The sequence below is a fragment of the Eulemur rufifrons genome, chromosome 12 (genome assembly GCF_041146395.1).
Source record: "Eulemur rufifrons isolate Redbay chromosome 12, OSU_ERuf_1, whole genome shotgun sequence".
NCBI classification, from domain to species: Eukaryota; Metazoa; Chordata; class Mammalia; order Primates; family Lemuridae; genus Eulemur; species Eulemur rufifrons.
The window spans coordinates 11,099,003-11,120,598 of record NC_090994.1 but is presented as its reverse complement, the minus strand read 5'-3'; the positions used below and the strand labels follow the sequence as shown (position 1 = coordinate 11,120,598).

The following is a 21,596-nucleotide window of genomic DNA, read 5'->3' as shown; positions in this document are numbered from 1 at the left end:
ATGTTGATTCATTTTTAACAGAAACGAGGTACTTAGCACACACCACCCTTAATCGCGGGGAGGGTGAAGGGTGACACATTTACTGGTATAATTGCTGTTTCCGTTTTGTCCCGAGCCTGTCTTGACATTGGAGGTATCAAACATGAATGCAAATAACAAAAGTAAATGATAGGATAAGAGACAAAAGCGGATATTTTCTACCCAAGTAATGAGCTACAAAGATATTCAAATCCGACTTATAAACAAATATTATATGGTTCCACACTTGGCTAGGAGATGGTTTCACTGGTAGCACAGGAAGGATTTGCCTGGCTTGGGCTGAGGCTGGAAAAGAGAGTAGAACAAAACAAGAACGTGCATCATTAGCTAGGAGCTACAGGAAAAGTGTGTGGGAGGCAATGAATTTGACTATATTATTTTTTCAGGAAAAAACAGAAACACTAGAGTCACAGAAATATTTTTTAGGATCTCGACAAATGAATTATTAATATATCTCACATTCTCTCTAGCTAGAATGTTCCTTTCCCACATATCATTATGACTTGCCCCCTTCACTTCAATTGGGTCTCTGCTAAAAGTCATCTGTGAAACGTAACATACAAGATGGCATCACCCTCATTCAGAGCCCTAAAATGTAGTCAGGAAGCCATTCTAAAAGGGACTGCCTGCACAACCTGCAACCTTGCAAAAAAAAAAACCCCAGGAACTTCTCTTGAATCTTTGAACTGGACCAAACCATGAGAACCACAACATCCTCAAAAACAGCTAAGTGTTGCCAGCACTGCAACTTCTAAACAGCAACAACCACGGACTAGGGACTCATGTACCAAGCCAGCCGCCTCCACCAATGATAATTCTTTCAAAACAACTTGTGTAATCACCCTCAGCTTCTTTTTAAAAACCCCTACTCCCCTCCCTCTCTTCAGAACACAACCTGGCTTCTAGCCAAATCTGTATCTCCCGAATTGAATTGTTAATTCCTAGAGCCCAGTAAATGCCCTCTTACTGCACTGCAGTCTGGTGTGTCAACCTTGTTGGTTGACACACCTCATCCGGGGGTTTCTTCCAATCACTCTCTGACACATAGCAACTGCACACTTCCTTCAATCTCTCTTAACCTTGGCTTTATTTATTTTGGATCTCTTAACAGTCATATTAATTGTCACATATTTATTATTTTCTCCTTATATAGAATGAAACCTTGAAGCAAGTACTTCTGGTTTGTTGCTGTGTTCACAGAGCAGATTAACCCCTCCTCCGAAATAAAAAACATCAGATGTTCTAAATAGGCACGTAGATGGTGTGATTCAACAAATATTACAGGGAATATTTTTAAAAAGTGTTTTATTATTTAAGTAAAACACGGTAGAAAATTCATGTTGCTAAAAGAGACTAGGTAAGGTGGGATAAAATTTTGGTACAGATTATTCCAACAAGAAAATGTTTTGTTTGGAAATAAAGTATCAGTAAACACCCAGGCTCATAAGAAAAAAATATAGCTTGGCAAATTACTATGGGTTTTCAGGGTTAAAGGATGAACATCTGTGATAAGTGGCTTCAAAATTTTAGCAAATAAGTCCTTCCTCATAATTTTTATAAACTGGATCTGACCAAAGGAAGAAGCTAGAGAACTTGTTTTTTTTTAGTAGCCACCTCAAAAAAGTTGGGCATAGCAAAATGTTCCTGAAATTCAATAACTTCATTTATGTGAAATGTATGAACACTGAACTCCAAGAAAATCAAGCATACTAATGATTTTTTCATAATCTTGAGAAATTTATAGAGCTCTTCTTAAAACTTGTGATCTGAGAAACCAAAATAGACACCTCTTCATCAGCCATGATGGACCCTAAAATTAAGGAAACAAAAGTTACCTATGGGCAGAGTGTTCAGAGCTCGGCTGGCACAACTTTCTCAATTCCCATGGCTACAAGGAAAACCAATCCCTTGCTAAATTCCCTAATAGGAGCCATCTGGCAAACTGTCAAATCCTCCCTAACTCTGATTAACAACCCAGACCCTACAACTCTTGATTGCACAGAGGACCAGCTTTGCAAACATCCTTTCCTGATGAATAACTGTAGACCTCAAGCCAGTTTCAGCCGGCTTATAGGGACTGCACATAGACCGTCTTTGCCTATAGTTCGCCTTTTGACATAAAGAGCCAAATTCCATTTCATTTTAATGCTAAAACTCCACCTCAAACTGAACATGAGATGTATATTACATATAGGTTTAGCCATTGCACATGTGCTCGACCCCCCTCATAAATATGTATAGCTCCCCCCAACCTGCTGAATATGTATGACTCTATTGTGTAATACAGACCCCGTGAGGCATAAAATCCAACCTGCACTTTCTCTCTTGGAAGAGAGTGTGCCTTCAGTCCATAACACAGACTATTTCTTCCCAGTCTGCAAACTGGTATTGCCAATAAAGCTCTCCTTTCTACTACTAATGTTTAGCCATCCTGGTGGCCTTCTGGACTGCGGACTTATAAAGAGCAAAGTACTAAAATAAAACGTAAGGTTAAATTGGTGAAGTGTATCTGCAAAGTACAGGTAACTGCTGAATCAGACAGGCAGGCTTAGCAAATGATACCAAATCAGGTTTCCTCAATTTCAGAAGCGCCATCTGACCCAGGGAGAGACAGAGCCAAAGACCCTGCTGAGCCTGCGTTTCTACAAATAGCAATTCAAATAAGCTATTGTAATTGTAAAACAGCCCCAGGCCTACTGGCACCTTTAAAATGCCTCTGGGCAAAAGCAGCTGAAGGTCAAAGAAACTAATTCCCAGTGGCAAGGACAGCAGCCCCCAGACAGACCCTGCTCTCCAAGGAACATGAGGGCAGCCTGGCTGCTTTCCTCAAACGTAAGAGGCTCCAGGAGAGACTTCCAGCTCCTTCTCCAACGCAGTTGCTGACTCTCATTCCAGGGCCAGGGCTCTGCCTTGCCGCTCGTGCAGAGGTGCCAGCAAACCGTGCACCGCCACGGAAGATGCCACTCTGTTTGCCTCTCAGCTTCTCCAACTCAGGCCAAGCTGCTTCGACTTGCCAGACGTCCAGTGCGCTCATGTGCTTGCCGCTGAAGGAAACCAAAATATTTCACCCCAAAATATACTTCTTTGTCATATTTTGAGACGGCTGTTCAGAGGGCCAGCAGACAGCAGTAGCCTTGCAAAGCTGTCTGTGGGAGAGAGAGGAAGCCAGGCTCTCTCCCAGGCCCTCCCTTGTCTGCATCTAGGAAAGACAAACTGAGAGTCTGACACCTTTAAAGGTCGGAAAGAAACATCTACCATCTCTTCTCTCTAAGGGCTGCTACCTGTGAGGTTTTTTTTTTTTTTTTTTTTAACATAAAAAGACCATGTTTGTCAGGCAGGCCTCATCTTCCTCCCCTCCCATAACCTGTTTTGCCAAGATCCAAGCCCTTATTCTTTCTGTGAACTCAAGATGGTATATAAGCTTCTGCACCTCCCTGGGGGTTGGGTAATCACTCTGTGATTCTTCCCGTGTACACGTTAATAAATTTCTATGCCTTTTCTCCAACTAATCTGCCTTTAGTGAGCTGATTTTTCAGTGAACCTTCAGAGGCCGAAGGGAAAGTTTTCCTTTGGCCCCTGGAGTACACAATCTTTTAATCATTTTCGTATGTACACATATGCCATATAAATTGAGATCTACTTGTTGCTTTTAAACTTTTCTACTTATATACGTGTTATTTAAAAAATGACATTGTATTGCTGCATATTTTACTTAAGGGACCTTTTATTGGCCATTAAGCTATATCCAAAATGATGATATTCTGTAGCTAAAATGAGAGTTGGGTTCCTTCCACATGCCAGGCAGTGTGCTAAGCACCAGAACAGACATTGGCCACATTTGATTATTATTACACCTTACAGCTTTTTGCATTACCTGTTTTCTCCACTGGAATTCTCTCATCTACAGTCTTTACACCCAAAGATTTCATGGACTAGCTTTTGTAATTCAGCTCTCAGCTGAATGACACATGTTCAGGTGTATCCTCTCCCTCCCCACCAAGAGTATTACTGGCACACAGCTGGTGCTCAAAAATATTCTTTTAAAATAAATCAATGACCTCTGTAGTTTCAAAGCTGATACTCCTAGGATGCTATTATCTAGTGATAACATTTTTGTTCATGAATTTTTATTCCTGTGATTAATCCTTTTAGGAAACTGATACAGTATTTTTAGTTTCAAATTTTCATCAGACTGAAGAATTTTATATACTGCAATAAATCACCATGGCAGAGGCACAAGAATTATTTTCTTCTTTCTCCTAAATGTTAACCAAAAGGTAAACACAGAACGAGTCAACAGTAAAAATAGAATAATCTCTAAAATTCAGAGGCAGTGAAAACTGTGCATTCCTCTTTCAGAAAGAAATATGTCAGAGTTTCAGAACATAGATCTGGTGGTGCTTACAAGATTGGCAGTTTATTTTCCACTATCCCTTGTCAAAAGTACTGCTTCTGAGAAGAAGGTTGGGGGCCTTTTTTAACCAACTTTATAGCAGGAAAGGGTAGATTTTAAAGACGCTAGCCATTAAAAGGGAATATGAAAACCTAAAACAACTTCTTTTACTCTACATGTTAAACTGTGAAGAGGCCTTCCCCATCTAGAACAGACAACATTCCGTGAGAACTAGACTGCCACGTGACAAACTCTGACTGGAGAAGTCACTCAGCAGCCCCTCCTATGCTGTTCTTGGGCCTGGCATTAACAGCTCACCTCTCTTCATTCCGTACCCTGTTGCCACAGAACAGCAAAGTGCAAAGGGGAGGGAAAACCTAGCCTAGTTTGAAAATAACTGCTTTGCTTTGCCTCCACTTAAAGAGTCTTTCTCTAACAGGAGGAGACAACTGTCTTATAGGGAAAAAAACCCATTGCGCTTTTATTATCTCTTAATTATAGTGTCGCTGTTCTCAATGTTATACAATAGCAAAGAATTCTGCCTGCATTGCCATTATAAACTCTATTTTCAGTATGTATGACTCAGAATAACATCTACTTTCTCAAATTTGACACGTGGGTCTCAATTTTCAAAACTTTTCGTGACAGCCAAGCGTGTAAATCCCTCTAAAGTGAGTGAACCTCCCTAACCTTTTCAAGGTGCTATCTAGCACTCCTTCTAGCCAAAGTATTGAACATGTAATTGAAAATGTAGTTCTCACATCCTGAAGAAGCAATTAATATTTCAGTATTTTATATTAAAAACTAATCTCAGGGGGTAAAATGACTGAAGAATCTATACAAGAATGCAATTAAAATATTTTAAAATTATTCAAGTGATATGTCCATACAATTAGCCTCTTTTGATTCACTCTACCCCAACTCCTCTAATCCTATTTTCCATAAGAACCTAGCTTTTAACATTTAACCTATTTCTCCTGGTAGTTAAGTACCATCATGTCCCTCAACAATGAGCTTCTACACTATGTCATAATAGGTTGTAAACATGCTCTATTGGTTTTCTGCTACAATAGGTGAAGATTTAGCAATCTTACGTGCCCCATTCCATCTTCCCAATATATACAGGGCTTTTTATGTGTAACTGTATTGATTACCTCTAGTTTTATTTCTTTCTCCCCTAAAACATCTACATTACTATCTCTGTACATTTAAGGAGCATAACATTATTAGTGAAGATTTTTTTCCCCAGCTTTATTGAGGTATTTTTGACAACCACAAATTGTACGTAAAGTGTACAATTTGATGTTTTGACATATGTACACACTGTGAAGTAATCACCACAATCAAGGTAATTAACATACCTTTCATCTCAAACAGTTATCACTTTCTTATTTATTGTGTATTTAACACATTCACTGGCACACTAGAAAACAAATTTTTCATAGGGGTCATGGTGTTTTATTACGAAGGTAGCATGAAAACTTCGAAAACAAAACGATCCTTTCTAATTTAATAAAAAATCTGTTATTTTTTATTGTTTTTTGTGCACGACATATATGCCCCCAAGGTGAAGAGATGTGTGAGTTCCGTGGGCTTCAAAAGGCCCTGGGCTCAAAACTAGCCTCAGTTAAAAACAACTCACAGGGCAGTTAATGCGTTAACAAACAATAAGTGACATTATTTTGTTTGCGTGCTCTGACTTCCTCTCTATATAAAAGGAGCATAAAGGCTGTTTCCCTTCAGTTCTCCTCTCCACTTTTACCTCCAAACTTCTTCCCTCTGTGCTTTTACAGGGTCAAGTTGGACAGTATTTATATATTCTGCTGTCTAACCAGGATTAAGTATTTCACATTTCAAAATGTGAGCAATAACCAAAATTCTATTACTGCGGTAAAGTTTTTAGATATTATACTGTAGCTGTAGTGATGGTGATCACAAAGACATTTTCTTTCTTGGGACTAATTTTTGTTTTTCAGGTTTTCTAACTGTGATTTTTCTTGCATGGATTCCAAGAAAAATATCCTTATATGTTTCTAAATTTTCCATGCAGATATTCTATTGAGTTTTAAAAGTTTTATTATGAAGCACTTAAGACATCACAAGGTTATCAAGAATAATAAAGAATACATGTACTATCAGCAAACTTAAATATATACACACACACATACACACACACACACACACACACAATCAATATAGTTGAACTGCCGGGTACTCCTCATTGACTGCATGTTATTCTCCCTGTCCATGGTACTAACCATTCCAAATTTAAATATGGAATTAAAAATGTTTATATGAATAATTATGAATACAATCTGACAAACAGTCAATTAAAAAATAAATACCAAATCTTGAGTAAGTGGCCTCTTCAAGAAAAGTTAATCAGTGTTTTATAAGAAAATAATCTCTCTGTAAAGCTTTGGCCCAAATCTTCACTTATTAGATAGTACTATCTGCCATGAGTACCTGGCCATGTTTACATATATGTACATATGTAATATAGTTCTAGCTATAGTGAACATGCTTAATCAAAATAAATTCTAGAAACTTAGCAGGAGAAATATGTCCAAAAGGTATCATCATGCAGATTTTTCAAATTATCTGGAGCTCCTATTCCAGGAAAGCTCCACTGTTGTTTTGATTTTTTTCTAATGTATTGGAAATGAAAAGTGATGTATTTCATAGCACAGTAGATATGGGCACTTATTATAAAACATCTCACAAATTTGCTTATAGTGACCATTTCTCAAAAGGGAAAAGTCAGAAATATTCAGAAACAGTTCAGAATTCCACTACATTTCTAAGAAGCAGCAGCAGCCTAACAGAAAAATCAGTTCAACCAGATATGATTGAAAGTTTAACAAACGGGAGGGGGGGAGTGGGAAGATTAGATGGGAAGACAACGAAACCTTTTCTGCATCTCCAAATACATACCTAAACAGTTTGCTTGTACGTAAATACTTAGAATTCCTTCCTACTTTCATAGCTCAGTAAATACTAGGTCTTGAAGTCTGAGGCAACTAGAAAGACACTTCTTAACAAAAAGGAATGTTAATCAGTTTACTCAATCACATAAACTACCTACTATAATAACTAAAAAAAAGGGACAACACATATATGAAATAGAAGTTTTTAGACATCTCACAATAGGCAGCAGTAGACTGTGATTCTGAAGTGGAAGATGAGATAAACCCAGCTTATTGCTTGGAGAAAGTTTCTCAGCCCCAATGAAAGAAAGAAAGTAAAAAATAGACCTTGGGTGTCATGCTGAGTTGAGGAGATGAAGGAGGAGTTCAGTGAGGCTGAAAGGACTAGAATTTGTGGAGTGGAGTAAAAGAGAGGGGAGAGTTGCACAAAGACATTGAAGATCTGCAGAGGAATCCCTTGGCTGTGGCTGGAACATCAATTTTAGCACAAATGAAAGGAAACAACCCAAGGCATGGGCAAGAACCAGCACAAAGTAGTGGAATGAACAATTTCGAGAGCTCACACAGGGCTAAGAATAGTTTGTGTTTTCATCAGCCAGAGTAGATAGACTTTGTAACACACGGGATATTGGGTGGAGTCTGAAGAAGGGCAGAATGCCTTATTAATGGAACTAAGTAAGTCCTAGAATAAAGGCTGCTCTGGATCCACCGCGATGAAGGGTAAAGGCAAGCCTCTGAAAAATTCAGCTACTTACCCGCTTATCTCCATACCAGAATAAAATCTTTTTTTTTTTTTTTTTTAAAGGAACACAACAAAAACAGCACCCAAGGAATGGAAAATTCACCATGTATGGCATTCAAATAAAAATCATTGGGAATGCAAAGCAAAAGAAAGTATGATACATAGCCCGCAGAAAAATCAATCAATATAACAGTTCCAAAAAAGATAGAAAGAATTCAAAGAAAAGAACCTTAAAACAGTAATTATAAATAGAATAAATATATTAATACATGAGGCAGGAAGAAAAACATCAACTTAATAAGGGGATGAAATGGCCCAACTGGCACTGTCTTAACCCATCCATATATTTTTCCCTTTGCTCTGAGGCAGGAAGCAGAGATGGAGCAGAGGCAAATTCCTCTGCAAAATAGGCAGAATTTATGTTGCTACAAAGACAAAAGCCTGGTGACACTTAAAAATTTCCCTAACCAACCAGAAGCTCTCCACATAGTTAACTAAGACATTAAAGAAGTTATGTTGGCAGGAAAACTTCCAGCTTGGTACAATGTGTCGGTGATATCTCAGCTGCTAAGCAGTCCTTAGGTTTTGTACCTATATTCATATGCACTAGGCTGCTAAAAGAGCAGAGCCTCCAGCAGATGAATCTTCTCCAATAATCCGCAGAGGCGGCCCAGGAAAACAATGGACAAAGACAATTTCATCAGTAGGTAGGACCTAGGTACACTTTGGAATAAGTTAACGAATTCAGTCAATCCATTGCTAGGAAGTGCATCAGTGAAAAGATGCTCATGGTTTAACTTTGTGATCCTGGTCTAGCGGGTTTTATTTTCTTTTTTGCCTTTTCTTGAACCGGCATTTTAAACTGCAGTTCTGTTTTTCACTGCTCGTACTTTATATGAAATATATCAGATACAGCTGGCTCTCCATATCTGTGGGTTCTGCATCCATGATTCGACCAACCACAGATCAAAAATATGTGAAAAATAATTGTCTGTACTGAATATGTACAGACTTTTTTCTTATCATTATTCCCTAAACAATACAACAAGTATTACATAGCATTTACATAGTATTAGGTACTGTAAGTTAGTCAAGAGATGATTTCAAGTATACGGGAGGATGTGCGTAGGCTATATGCAAATACTACATCATTTTATACCAGGAATTTGAGCATCCTTGGATTTTGGTACCTGTGGGAGGTCCTGGAACCAATCCCACACAGATACTGAGGGACAACTCTGTTTCTATATTTTTCATTTAACCTATAGATTGAGGTTACATCCACTCCTGACTAAGGGGAATGAACACAACCAACACATCATAGCCTTGGAGATGAAAGCTGCAGCTGGACAAAGCATGTTGCAGAGAGATAAGGATCTCTGCGGTTGTAAAAGGAAAATGGTACTGTGTCTGGCAAAAGCATTGTTCAATGTTTTGAGAAAGGTAACACTGGAAACAAAGGGATGGGTATCTATTGCCTTGCCTGCCAAGAAGAACTCCCTTTCTCTAAGACCTGTATGTTACTGCCTCTTTCCTCTTGCTATTGCAAGCAAGTGGATGCTGCCAACCACAGTATTCCATCCCCTCAGTCATTGGTATGTCAGAATCCTGTCCTAGAATGTACTAAGTTTGGAGTTAGAGAAGAAGGAGGATCCTCTTTGGTGTCAAAATCAAACATATGATCTACAGTGATGTGAATAACCATGTGTAAAGAACGCCATTTCAAAGAATAATGTTGACATGAAAAATACTGCAGAGACAGGAATTGAGAATGTGTCCTGGCATCAATCCTTCATGTCCAGGTGTGCCCTTTTTCTAAGATAGTTTGACTTGCTGCCACTTGCAACTCAAGAACCCTGATACAACGTTGTTAGAGAAAATTAAGAGTCTGGTAAGCTACTATATAAGGCTGCGGTCCCCAACCCCTGGGCCGGTACCAGTCCGTGGCCTGTTAGGAACGGGACCACAGAGCAGGAAGAGAGCAGTGGGCAAGTGAGCGAAGCTTCATATGTATTGACGGCCGCTCCCCATCACTTGCATCTGCCTCCTGTCAGATCAGCAGTGGCATCAGATTCTGCATTATGCTGAGTTCTAAATTCTTTCATTATATATTACAACATAATAATAGAAATAAAGTACACAATAAATGTAATGTACTTGAATCATCCCAAAACCATCCCCCCAGCTGCCAGTCTGGGGAAAAATTGTCTTCCATGAAACCAGTCACTGGTGCCAAAGAGGCTGGAGACCACTGATATAAGGTACACAGGGAATATGGTGGAGGTAACTCCTAAAGAACTTGGAAGCCTCAAGAACCTCGCTCAGCATCGTAAGTCAATGCCAAAGCCACTCTACTGTACTGTTTCTCTTTGCTGCAACCTAACAGAACCTAACACATTAAGAAAAAGTGCCCAGCCACAGATGAAAACAGCGGTTCTATCCATCCCTTCACTCCGTGTCTATTTTTATAGGTAGGGAGGGACTCCACAGGGGTACATCCTACTAATTTCGAGCATACATGTCAGCTTATGCTACCCTGTTCAACGACATCAAATTGCTATTTCACTCTATGCATAGATTATTCTAACCACATAAACATACTCTGTTCCTCTCAAACTTCAAACACCATTATCTGTCAGAAGATAATCATGTCTCACACTTCACAGAGAAATCAGAAGCCATCTGAAGGGGCTCTCCTTCAATTTCCCAATGCTAATTATACCATGCTCTCCTACATCTGACCTATCTCACCAATGGCCAATCACTCCACATGTGCTCTGAATCTTAATTCCCTCCTTCCTCCCCATTTTGTGTCTAGGACGTTACAAACACTGATTTTTCTATGTGTTGTAAATTTAATCTTTCCCTCGACTACCAGAAATAACATCTCCATCAAGACAGGGACCTTGTCCATCTTTATCCACTGCTGTATTTTTGGTGCCTACCATTAAAGGTAGCCAGTATTATTTGTTGAGAGGTGAACCTAAGAAATTTTCCGTTTCTGAAGTTCGGGAACTCTACTTAGAGATATCAGGCGCCACACTGGATTTCTAATTTAGGGTTAGGGGCCTTATCAAACTTCACAAATACTTCTCTAGGTATACAGTTTTTCTTCATCTTTGACTTTATTTCGGATAAATTAACTTTCAACTCTGAGCCTAAGGATGAAATAAATGAAATAGAAAATGACAGCAAATGATGCTTACTCTTCTTGCCATCCATATCCGCATGGATTTTCCGAGCCAAGAATCCGCTTTTGTACACAGCAGCATTTGGGTCGTGAGGAATGTCCAAAAAAGGGTTGGTCGTACTCCCAATTCGACTGATGGTCTTGGGATGTGTTCCATTAGCCTTCTCATCAGTACCTTCTGAGGGAGATTTTTTTTTCTCTTCATCATCTCTAAAATGGAGAAAACACAAAGACTGAGCCAGGCATCTACCATAATATTCAATAAAAGGTTACTTAGTGTAAAGAACTACCTTTATTCTAATGGTCTCTCATCCTTCGTAACAATCACCATGGTAATAACAGTCACCATTTAATAAATGTCTTCTAGATGCCAGATATTAATGATCATGACAATCTTGTAAGACTGATATTAGTATCCTCTATTTCAGATAAGGAAACAGACTCAGTGAGTTTAAATCAATACGTAATTTTGTAATAAAAACGAAAGACAATGACGGTATAATATAAAATCTCTACAGCCTCTGTTCTTTCCACCCATGACAATGTCTTCGTGTTTGTCTTTTTTGAAATAAGTGGGAATTTTTTTTTTGCAGGGATCATGATTTGACTTCTGTATTTCTGCAGGGTCTAGCATACTGCTAGGCATACAGAAAACAACAAATAATGATAGATTAAGCACAATAAATAATATTGAACTCTATCTACCAAATAATCAGGCTAATCCCTAATATCAAAACTTCAGGTAAAGCTACCAGCAGATTAGGATGGTGGCGTCATACACAGTGCTTTGGCTACTACTTTCCCAACCAATGTAGAAGTGTGGGTACCCTATAGGCTGCTGAGAGACAACACCCCTAATTACCTGACCCCCTTTTCTGAATCCCTGTTCCTTCAAGCATGGCAAATTTAAATCTGAGATCACAGTGTACATTAAGTATGAAGGAGGCAGAAAATGCATGATCATATCCAGTTAATAAAGAGGAAGACAGACGAGAGGAACGTTAACAAGCTCTGATCCACTGCTGGAGAACAAGACACCACGACAACATCATCTGTCTTAGTTCAGCTGTTGTAATTTCCTCAATCACCTCTGAGTTCACTGTTTATTAGATTATTGAATTTTTATAAAAACTTCAACCAAAATAACCACCACCAAAATATACTTTAAACTAATCACAAAATTAATAATTATCAGAAGTGTTTCATGATGAGGTGATCAGAGAAAACCAGACTTTTTCTTTTTCACTGGTATTTTATAAGCAATAAATGTATTTTAAACTAATCACAAAATTAATAATTATCAGAAGTGTTTGATGATGATATGATGAGAGAAAAACAGACTTTTTTCCTCCATCAGTATTTTATAAGTAATTGAGAAATATGTGAAAATAAAGCTGGACTCTTAGATATCAATATTTCACTTTTATTTGGAAAGAATTGTAGACTTGCAAAGATAGTAGACAAAGTTCCCATACGCCTAGCTTCCCCTAATGTTAGCATCTTATATAAACACAGAACTTCCAAAACTAAAAAATTAACATTAGTGCAATACTATGGGTTAAACTTCAGACTTTATTCAGATTTTGCCAGGTTCTTTTCCATTATTTTTTTTTTTCTATTCCAGGATCCTACCCATTATCCTACAGTGCATTTAGTTGTCATGTCACCGTGACAGTCCTCAAACTTCCCTTGTCCTTTGGGACCTTGGCACTTTGCAGAGTACTGGTCAGTTATCTTGTAGAATACTCTCATTTTAGGTTTGTCTGTTTTCTCATGATTAGGTTGAGGTTGTGCATTTTGGAGGAAGGAAATCTTCTCAGTGCATCAGATCCAGGGGATACTAACCGAGACCCCTTGGATAAGGTGGCATCTGACAGGTTTCTCTACTGTAAAGTTACTATTTATCTTTGCAAATGCTTTGAGGGAGTTATTTTGTAACTACGCAAATTCTCCTTTACATTTTGCCCACTAACTTTAACATTCATTAGCGGATCTTGCAACAATTATTACTGTGGCAATTTAATGGGTCCCTCACTTATTCTACAGTCATTAACTGAAATTCTGTACGTATGGACACACAGATATTTATTTCTTTCTTTGTATTATAATAAAATACTACTATGGTTATTTAATTTGTTGCACAAATTTTTCTAGTTTTGGCTTTTGGGAGTTCTAATCAGATACGCTCCTATGACCTACGAACATGCCTCATCTGTTTAAGTACTTCCTTATTTTTCAGGTATTACAAGATGCCTACAAGCTCATCTTGAATTTTCTTTGTCCCAGCCCTGAAATCAACCACTTCTCTAAGGAGTCTTCTTATTGGAGAATGGTTCTTCTTACTGGAGAATGGTATTTAGAAAGCAAATCTAAGTGCTAAGGTGCTAACCACTTCAAGGTCCTCTCAACAGACAGAGCTAGGAAAATATTATCATGTGCCACATTAGCAATGTTTTGGTCAGTGACAACAGCACATAGTATACAATGGTGGCTCTTAACATTATAATGGAGCTGACAAATTCCTACTGTCTAGTATTTACTGTGTTTTCAACATTAGAGTGTACTCTTTCTACTTATAAAAAAAATAGTTAACTGTAAAACAGCCTCAGGCAGGTCCTTCATGAGTCATTCCTGAGGAAGTCATTGTCATCACAGGCGATGACAGCTCCATGTGTGTCATTGCCCCTGAAGACCTTTGGGTGGGACGAAATGTGGAGGTGGATGACAGTGATATTGATGATCCTGACCCTGTGTAGGCCTAGGCTAATGTGTGTGTTTATGTGTTTATTTTTTCACTTTTTAAACATTTTGGTTTAAAAAAATTTTAAAATAGAAAAGAGCTTAAAGAATAAGGAGATAATGAAGGAAAATATTTTTTTGTACATTTGTGCAACATGTTTGTGTTTTAAGCTATTACTACAAAAGAGTCAAAAAGTTCTAAAAAATTTAAAAAGTTTATAAATTAAGAAAGTTATAGCAAGCTAAGGTTAATTTATAATTCAGGAAAAATTTTAAAAAGTAAATTCAGTGTAGCCCAAGTGTAGTGTTTATAAAATCTGTAGTAGTGTGTGGTAATGTCCTGGGCCTTCACATTCACTCACCACTCACTCACTGACTCACCCAGAGCAACTTCCAGTTCTGCAAACTCCATTTATGGTAAGTGTTCTAAACAAGTGGTACAATTTTTTTATCTTTTTTTTTTTTTTTTTGGAGACAGAGTCTCACTCTGTTGCCCGAGCTAGAGTGCCGTGGCGTCAGCCTAGCTCACAGCAACCTCAAACTCCCGGGCTCAAGCAATCCTTCTGCCTCAGCCTCCCGAGCAGCTGGGACTACAGGCATGTGCCACTATGCTCGGCTAATTTTTTCTATATATATTTTTAGTTGTCCAGCTAATTTCTATTTTTTTTTTTTTTTTAGTAGCGACTGGGTCTTGCTCTTGCTCAGGCTGGCCTGGAACTCCTGACCTTGAGCGATCCTCCCACCTTGGCCTCCCAGAGTGCTAGGATTACAGGTGTGAGCCACCGTACCCAGCCATTTTTTATCTTTTATACCACATTTTTATCATATCTTTCTATGTTTAGATATGTCCTGACACACAAATACTTACCATTGTGTTACAACTGCCTACAGTATTCAGTACAGTAATACACTGTACGAGTTTGTAGCCTAGGAGCAACAGGCTACACCATCTAGGTTTGTGTAAGCGCACTCTATGTTTACACAATGATAAAATTGCTTAATAACGCATTTCTTAGGCTGTATCACTGTTAAGTGACACACAGCTGCATATATAAGTGTATCGATGTATACATACATCTCTGTGTTTGTGTATCCACCCATCCATCCCCATGAGTTCATACCGATACCTCCAAACCCAAGCCAGCACAAGGTTCATTCCATCCTTCCCCTTTGCTTATTTGTACTTCCTCAACAGTGAGAAACCTGGCTCTCATTATCTACAACATAATCATTTATTGTTCAACCACAGTAAATATATAAACTAGCTTCAGAATCGCTAGCCTATGTCTGCGTGAGGAACGAATTTCTACTGGAGTATAGTGTTTGTGTACAGTTCTTCTTTCATACAAGATGCAGTCAAAATACTGTTTTCCAAAGTGATTGGGTCAGTTCCTATCTTCTTCACCCTCTTCACAATGGTTATGTGGAAAACACATTCCTTTGTTATAGTCTGAATTCCATCTTGCATTTCCCATACCCAGGCTGATGTTTAAAAATACACACTGTGAAAAGTACACTTCTTGTGATATATGGTTTTATGGATGTAGATAATACAGAGTCATGTATCTACTACAACAATATCAAATAGAACAGTCCTATCACCCCCCAAATTCCTTGGTGCAGCTCTTTTAGTCAACTCCTCTCCCCCACCAATCTCTGGCAACTGTCTCCTATTCCCATAGTTTTACTTTTTCCAGAATGGCATATAAATGGTTTCTTTCACTTGGTAAAATGCATTTAAGATTCATCCATCTTGTTTTGTGAGTCAACAGTTTGTTCCCTACTATTGTGGAGTACCATTTCATTTTATGGATATATTAGTTTATTCACCTATTGAAAAACATCTAGGGTTGTTGCTAGTTCTATATTTTATTTTCATAATGAAAAATTATTTGTGGCTGCAAAAACCACAATGGTAACAATACAAAAATACAGTACTACCAATCTTTCATAGATTAGAATCAATCCAGAAGATTTCTATCCTTCAAATGGATTATTCTGCTTTTACCATTAAGATTCAATACTGTTATACAGTTAACATCATACTCAACAGTGAAAGGTTGAGCACTTTTCCTCTAAGATCAACAACAAGACAAAGATGCCCACTCTCTCCAATTCTGTTCAACACAGTTCTGGAAGTTCTAGCAAGAACAATTAGGCAATTAAAAAAAAAATAGGAGGAAGTAAAATTGTCCCTGCTTGCTGTTGACATGATCTTATATATAGAAAACCCTAAAGATTTTTCCCCAAAATTATTAAAACTGATAAACTGAGTAAAGTTTCAGGTTACAAAATAAACATACAAAAATAAGTTGTGTTTTTATACACTAACAGCAAGCTATTCAAAGAAGAAGTTAAGAAAACAGTCTCATTTATAATAGCATTAAAAAATACTTAGTAATAAATTTAACCAAGGAGGTGAAAGATTGTACACTGAAAACTATGAAACATTGGTAAAAGAAGTTAAATAAGACACAAATAATGGAAAGATAATTCTGTTTGTGGATTAGAATTTTGTTAAAATGTCCATACTACCCAAAGTGATCTAAAGATTCAATGTAGTCAGTATTAAAATTTCTGTAAGAAGATGATCAAGTTACGATGAAGTCATTAGAGTGGGCCCTAATCCAATATGACTGATATATCCTTATTAAAGGGGGAAATTTAGACACAGATGGACACATACAGAAGGAAGACTCCTGCAGCTACTAGAAGCTAGGAGAGGCATGGAAGAGATTCTCCCTCACGACCCTCAAAAGGACCCCTCTTGACACCTTGATCTTGCACTTCTAGCCTCCAGAACTATGAGACAATACATTTGTGTTTTTTAAGTCACTCTGTTTGCAGCATTTTGCTACAGACGTCATAAGAAACTAATAGATGCTACCTCATCCCTGCGCCTGATTAATTTTACCACTTTTGCAGGTGGGGGTGTACCCTAGTGAAGTAAAATCGGGACACCTGGGTCTGAGTACTTGCTCTTCCACGAACTCTACTCTGATCTTGAGTAAGCCACAGCATCTTTCAAGGTCTGGGTATCAACATATGCAAAATTCGAGGCTTGCTCTAAATCAGTAAATACAAGCCATTCAATGCCTGTCATGGGAGTGGGAGCCCAGTAAGAGCAGGAAGGTCTCTGGAATCCCCACTTTCAACAATACAACTCCTGAAAAAAGGCTGTGGTCTTGAATCCATTCTAGTTCTCCTATCCCAGGATTATAGGACTCTGTAAGATACAGACCAAGGCATAAACACAAGACAAGAATGGGCGATCTCATGTGTCTCCATGGCAGTTGACCATAAATGGAAAACAATGCTGGTAAGTTTAGGCCAAATGCTGCAAAAAAGACTCTCCCCTCTGATACAGGGAACATGCCCCAAGCCTGGCTAGGGAACGGGGTATGACTGAAGTACCAAACTCCACCTTGAACTTGTAGTCATTACCATGATCATCGTAACTTACTTTCTCGACCTCACAACAAGCCTAAAAGCTAGATGTTATTTCAGGGAAAAACCAAGGTCCAGACAGGTGAAAGAATCCACGAAGGCAGGACTCATGGTAAGTGGCCACCTTACAGGACTCCTCGGGGCCTCCCTGATTCCAGTATCATCCCCAGGAATGCCTGGGGAGCACAGCAGGCAGCAGGAGGCCGCGACCTCCCTCTCCTCCAGGGAGTAAATGCCTGGAAACTGGTGTCCCTCCCGTCAGGGCCCGCTAAGCAGTGATCAGAAGGAGCTTTTAGTCACCAGGCCGTGTGCTAGGCAGTGGCGACATCGCGATGATTAGGACCCCTTGAGGGACTTGTAATCCAGCGGGGGACATAGACACACAAAATGATGAGAACACATTTTTCATAAAATAGCATAATATATGCCTCAACAGATGTATGTACAAAGCACTAGAGGATCAGATAGGAAGGAAAAGTCCATATCATATACGCTAAATTACAAATACGGGGAATCTTTTTGGGTGATGGAAATGGGGTGATAGATTGTGGTAGTTGTTACACAACTCTGTAAAGTCACAAAAAAAAAAAAACCATGGAATTGTACACTTAAGTGGGTTACATTCATGGTATGTAAATTATACCTTAATAAATCAGTCCAAAAAAAAAAAAAAAGTAAATGTAGTGGCTGAATGCAGGAGCAGAACACTAAGGCGGATACGATCTCAGTATTGTGATCAGATGATTGTCGGAAAATAACATGAAGAATGAGCTTATAAAAAATGTGCTGACTTATCATGGGGTTTCCATTATAACACATCATATTACGCCATGAGGCAGGCTGAGTTTAAAATGGATCTTTGTCACTTACCAAAAATAAAAAATAAAAAAGCATGTAGTTAAATTTAAAAATTCTGGTGAAAATATGAATTGAACTTTATTTTATAAAAATACCTTATTTTGACACAGGCATCTTATTAAATGTAAAAAAGAGACTACACTTTCATTAAAAACGTTAAGCTCTGTCACTAGCCCCTTAGTACCAAGAAAAATGCTGCCAGAGGTGAGGAAGATGGAGACTTGGCTTTCTAAATAAAGGTTCTGACTGTATGTACACTGAATGCAGTATGCTTTCCAAACTAAGACAAACTTAGTCATAGAAGTTTATTTGGTTAAAAAAAAAAAAAAGTTTTTGGAAATGCAATGAGGTCAAGCCAGATGTTAGGTGTTTCCGAAAGGTCTACTGGGAAATTTTTAATGAGCAACTAAAAATAACATCCTTCAGGATTATGGATCTGTCTAGTTAAATTTTTCTCACCTTCTGAAAATGTATATATGTGTGTATAATAAAATGTACAAATACACTAATACTCAATGAAATCTAAACAACTATTGTCTAAAATGTTCAAGGAACTGTATTGGTCATTGCACACAGGAGTCATTTATATTTATTTATTTCTTCTTGTATCATTCTTTATCAAACATCAAAGGCTTAGCAACTATAATAGATAATATAAAATTCTATATGATCAGCGAATTACGAAAAGTACTTTCTTTATATCCCAGGCTTCATAATTCTTTGCACCTCAGTAATTCTAAAATTGCTTTAGGACAAGTAGGCTACTAACATTATAATCACATTCCATCTGCTCACCAACCTGTCTGCTCTGCATATTCTGAAGCTGAAGATAATGTGAAGCAAAGAACAATATTTGTAAATTACATCACTTTTATCATCTTTAGAAATATTAACACTGTTTTCACAATACAATTCTTAAAAATTCTAAGTCATGTCAATCTCGTCAATGAGAGAGATGCCATTTATACCTACAGCAAATAACTCCTTGTCAGTTTTTTAATTTTAATTTTTTTTTTAATTTGCCCTTTTAAAGCTAAGGACTTGGTGGCAAATCTTTCCAGGTTCCTATATACCTGAGTTCAGCATACTTGAGATCGTTGAGAAAAACAAATACTTAAATGTTAAGTGTAAGCTAAGATTAAATGTGAAGTATGAGCTATGATTCCGGTTCTTAAAATTACATTTCACAGAGCTATGAGAGATCTGTCCCAGTCCTTTTTGTGTTGCTTTAACGGAATTCCATAGACTGAGTAATTTATAATTAACAGATATTTATCTTTTATAGTTATGGAGGCTGAGAAGTTCAAAGTCGAGGGGCCAGAATCTGACAAGGGACTCTTCTTGCTGCATCATCCCATGGCGGAAGGTGGGAGGGCAAGAGAGCACAGGGAGAAAGAAGGGTGCGGACCTGCTTATAAATAAGAAACCCTCTCTTGTGACAACATTAATAGCCCTAATGACCTAACTGCCTCTTATGAAGCCCTCATGACACTGCTGCATTGGAAATTAAGTTTCTTACACATGAACTTTGGGGGATACATTCAAACCAGAGCATTCTGCCCCTGAACTCCAAATTCATGTCCTTTTCACAAGCAAAATATACTCATTTCATCCCAATAGCACCCCCCCCCCCCAAGTTTTAACTCTTAGTACCAACTTAGAAGTCCAAAGTTTCATCTAAATCAGACGTAGGTCAGATTCAAGGCATGATTCATCCTGAGGCAAATTCCCCTCCAGCTCTGAGCCTGTGAAATCAAGTTATCTACTTCCAAAATGCTACGGTGACATAGGCTTAGGATAGACATTTCCTTTCCAAAATGGAGAAACAGGCAAGAGGAAAGGAGCCACAGGTCCCAAGTAATCAAAAACCCAACCGGGAAAACAACATTAAGTCTTAAGGCTGGAGAATAACCTCCTTTAACGCCATGTCCTGCATCCTGCACATACTGGGATGGGGTTTGGGCCCCCAAAGCCTCAGGCAGCTCTCACCGGTTGGAGTCTCAGGCCAGCAGCTCTCCCAAGCTGGTACTGCAAACTGGTAGCTCTACAGTCCTGGAGTCTTGGGATTGGTCTCACTTCCGCCGCTTCACCAGGCATTGCTCTAGTGGGAACTCCCTGTGGTGGCTCCGACTCCACATTTCTGTTTAACCCTATGTTTCCATAAGGCATTGCCCTAGTAGGGGGCTCTTCGTGGTGGCTCCACTCCTGCAACAAGTCTCTGCCTGGGCCAACAGACTGCCTGTGACATCCTTTGAAATCTAGGTAAAGAAAGCAACGCTCATATAGCTCTTATAGTCTGCGTGCCTGGAGAATTAGCACCCAATGGATGCCACCAAGGTTTATGGCCCCAGCTGCACCTGGGCCTGCTTAAGCCATGGCTGGGGTGGGCATGGAACATGGTGTCAGAATGCAGGGAGTAGAGAAGTGAGGCGGTTCTGGGCAGCTAGCCCATGGAAGGAACCCAGGGCCCATCCCCTGAAACTATTCTGTCCTCCTAAAGCTCTGGGTCTATGATGGAAGGGGCAGTAGCCTAGAAGATCTTTGAAATGTGCTTGGTGTGATTCTCCTATTGGTCTTGGGATCTTGATAATCCCTCATATCCATGCAAATATCCTTAGCAAACAATGACTTGGTCAAAATCTTCGTTTGCTTTCCCAAACAAGCCTTTTCATTTTTACAAGGCCAGGCTGAAAATTTTCAAAACCTTTCCATTCTGCTTCTCCTTTAATTATAAATTCTCTCTTTAAGTCATTTCTTTCCTCTTGTATCTTACTGTATGTGGTTAAAAGTAGCCACACAGCTCCTCCAATATTTTGCTTAGAAATTTCTTCCACAGATATCTTATTAAATAGTTCATTGTTCATAAATTATGCCTTCCATAAAGTCCTTGGGCATGCACACAATTCAGTTAACTTCTTTACAACTTTATAATAAGGACTGCCTTTACTTCAGTTTCCAGGATCTTGTTCTTCATTTTCATTTGAGAACGCATCAATATGGCCATTACTGTCCATATTTCTAACGTTCTGGTCATGACCACATATGTAATGTCTAAGAAGTTCCAGATGTTTCCTATGTTTCTCGTCTTCTTTCGAGCCTTCACTGATCCACTTATTGCAACCTAGTTTTTCTAGCATTTACTTCCGAACTGTTCCTGCCTCTAGTCCTTATCCAATTCCAAAGTCCCTTCCACATTTTCAGGTTACTTACTTGTACCAACCTTCTGTCCTACTCAGTTTTTTGTTGCTATAACAGAATTCC

At 38.6% G+C, this 21,596-nt stretch overlaps 1 protein-coding gene across 5 annotated transcripts in view; it reads right to left on the bottom strand.

Moving 5' to 3' along the window:
* PSD3 (pleckstrin and Sec7 domain containing 3) overlaps positions 1–21,596 on the bottom strand; it is a 435,489-nt gene that overhangs the window by 62,944 nt on the left and 350,949 nt on the right. For all 5 annotated transcript variants that reach the window (XM_069484898.1, XM_069484899.1, XM_069484902.1 and 2 more), the window contains one exon: positions 11,308–11,501. In XM_069484898.1, coding sequence (XP_069340999.1) covers positions 11,308–11,501 — 194 coding nt within the window. The remainder of the gene's footprint in view (positions 1–11,307; positions 11,502–21,596) is intronic.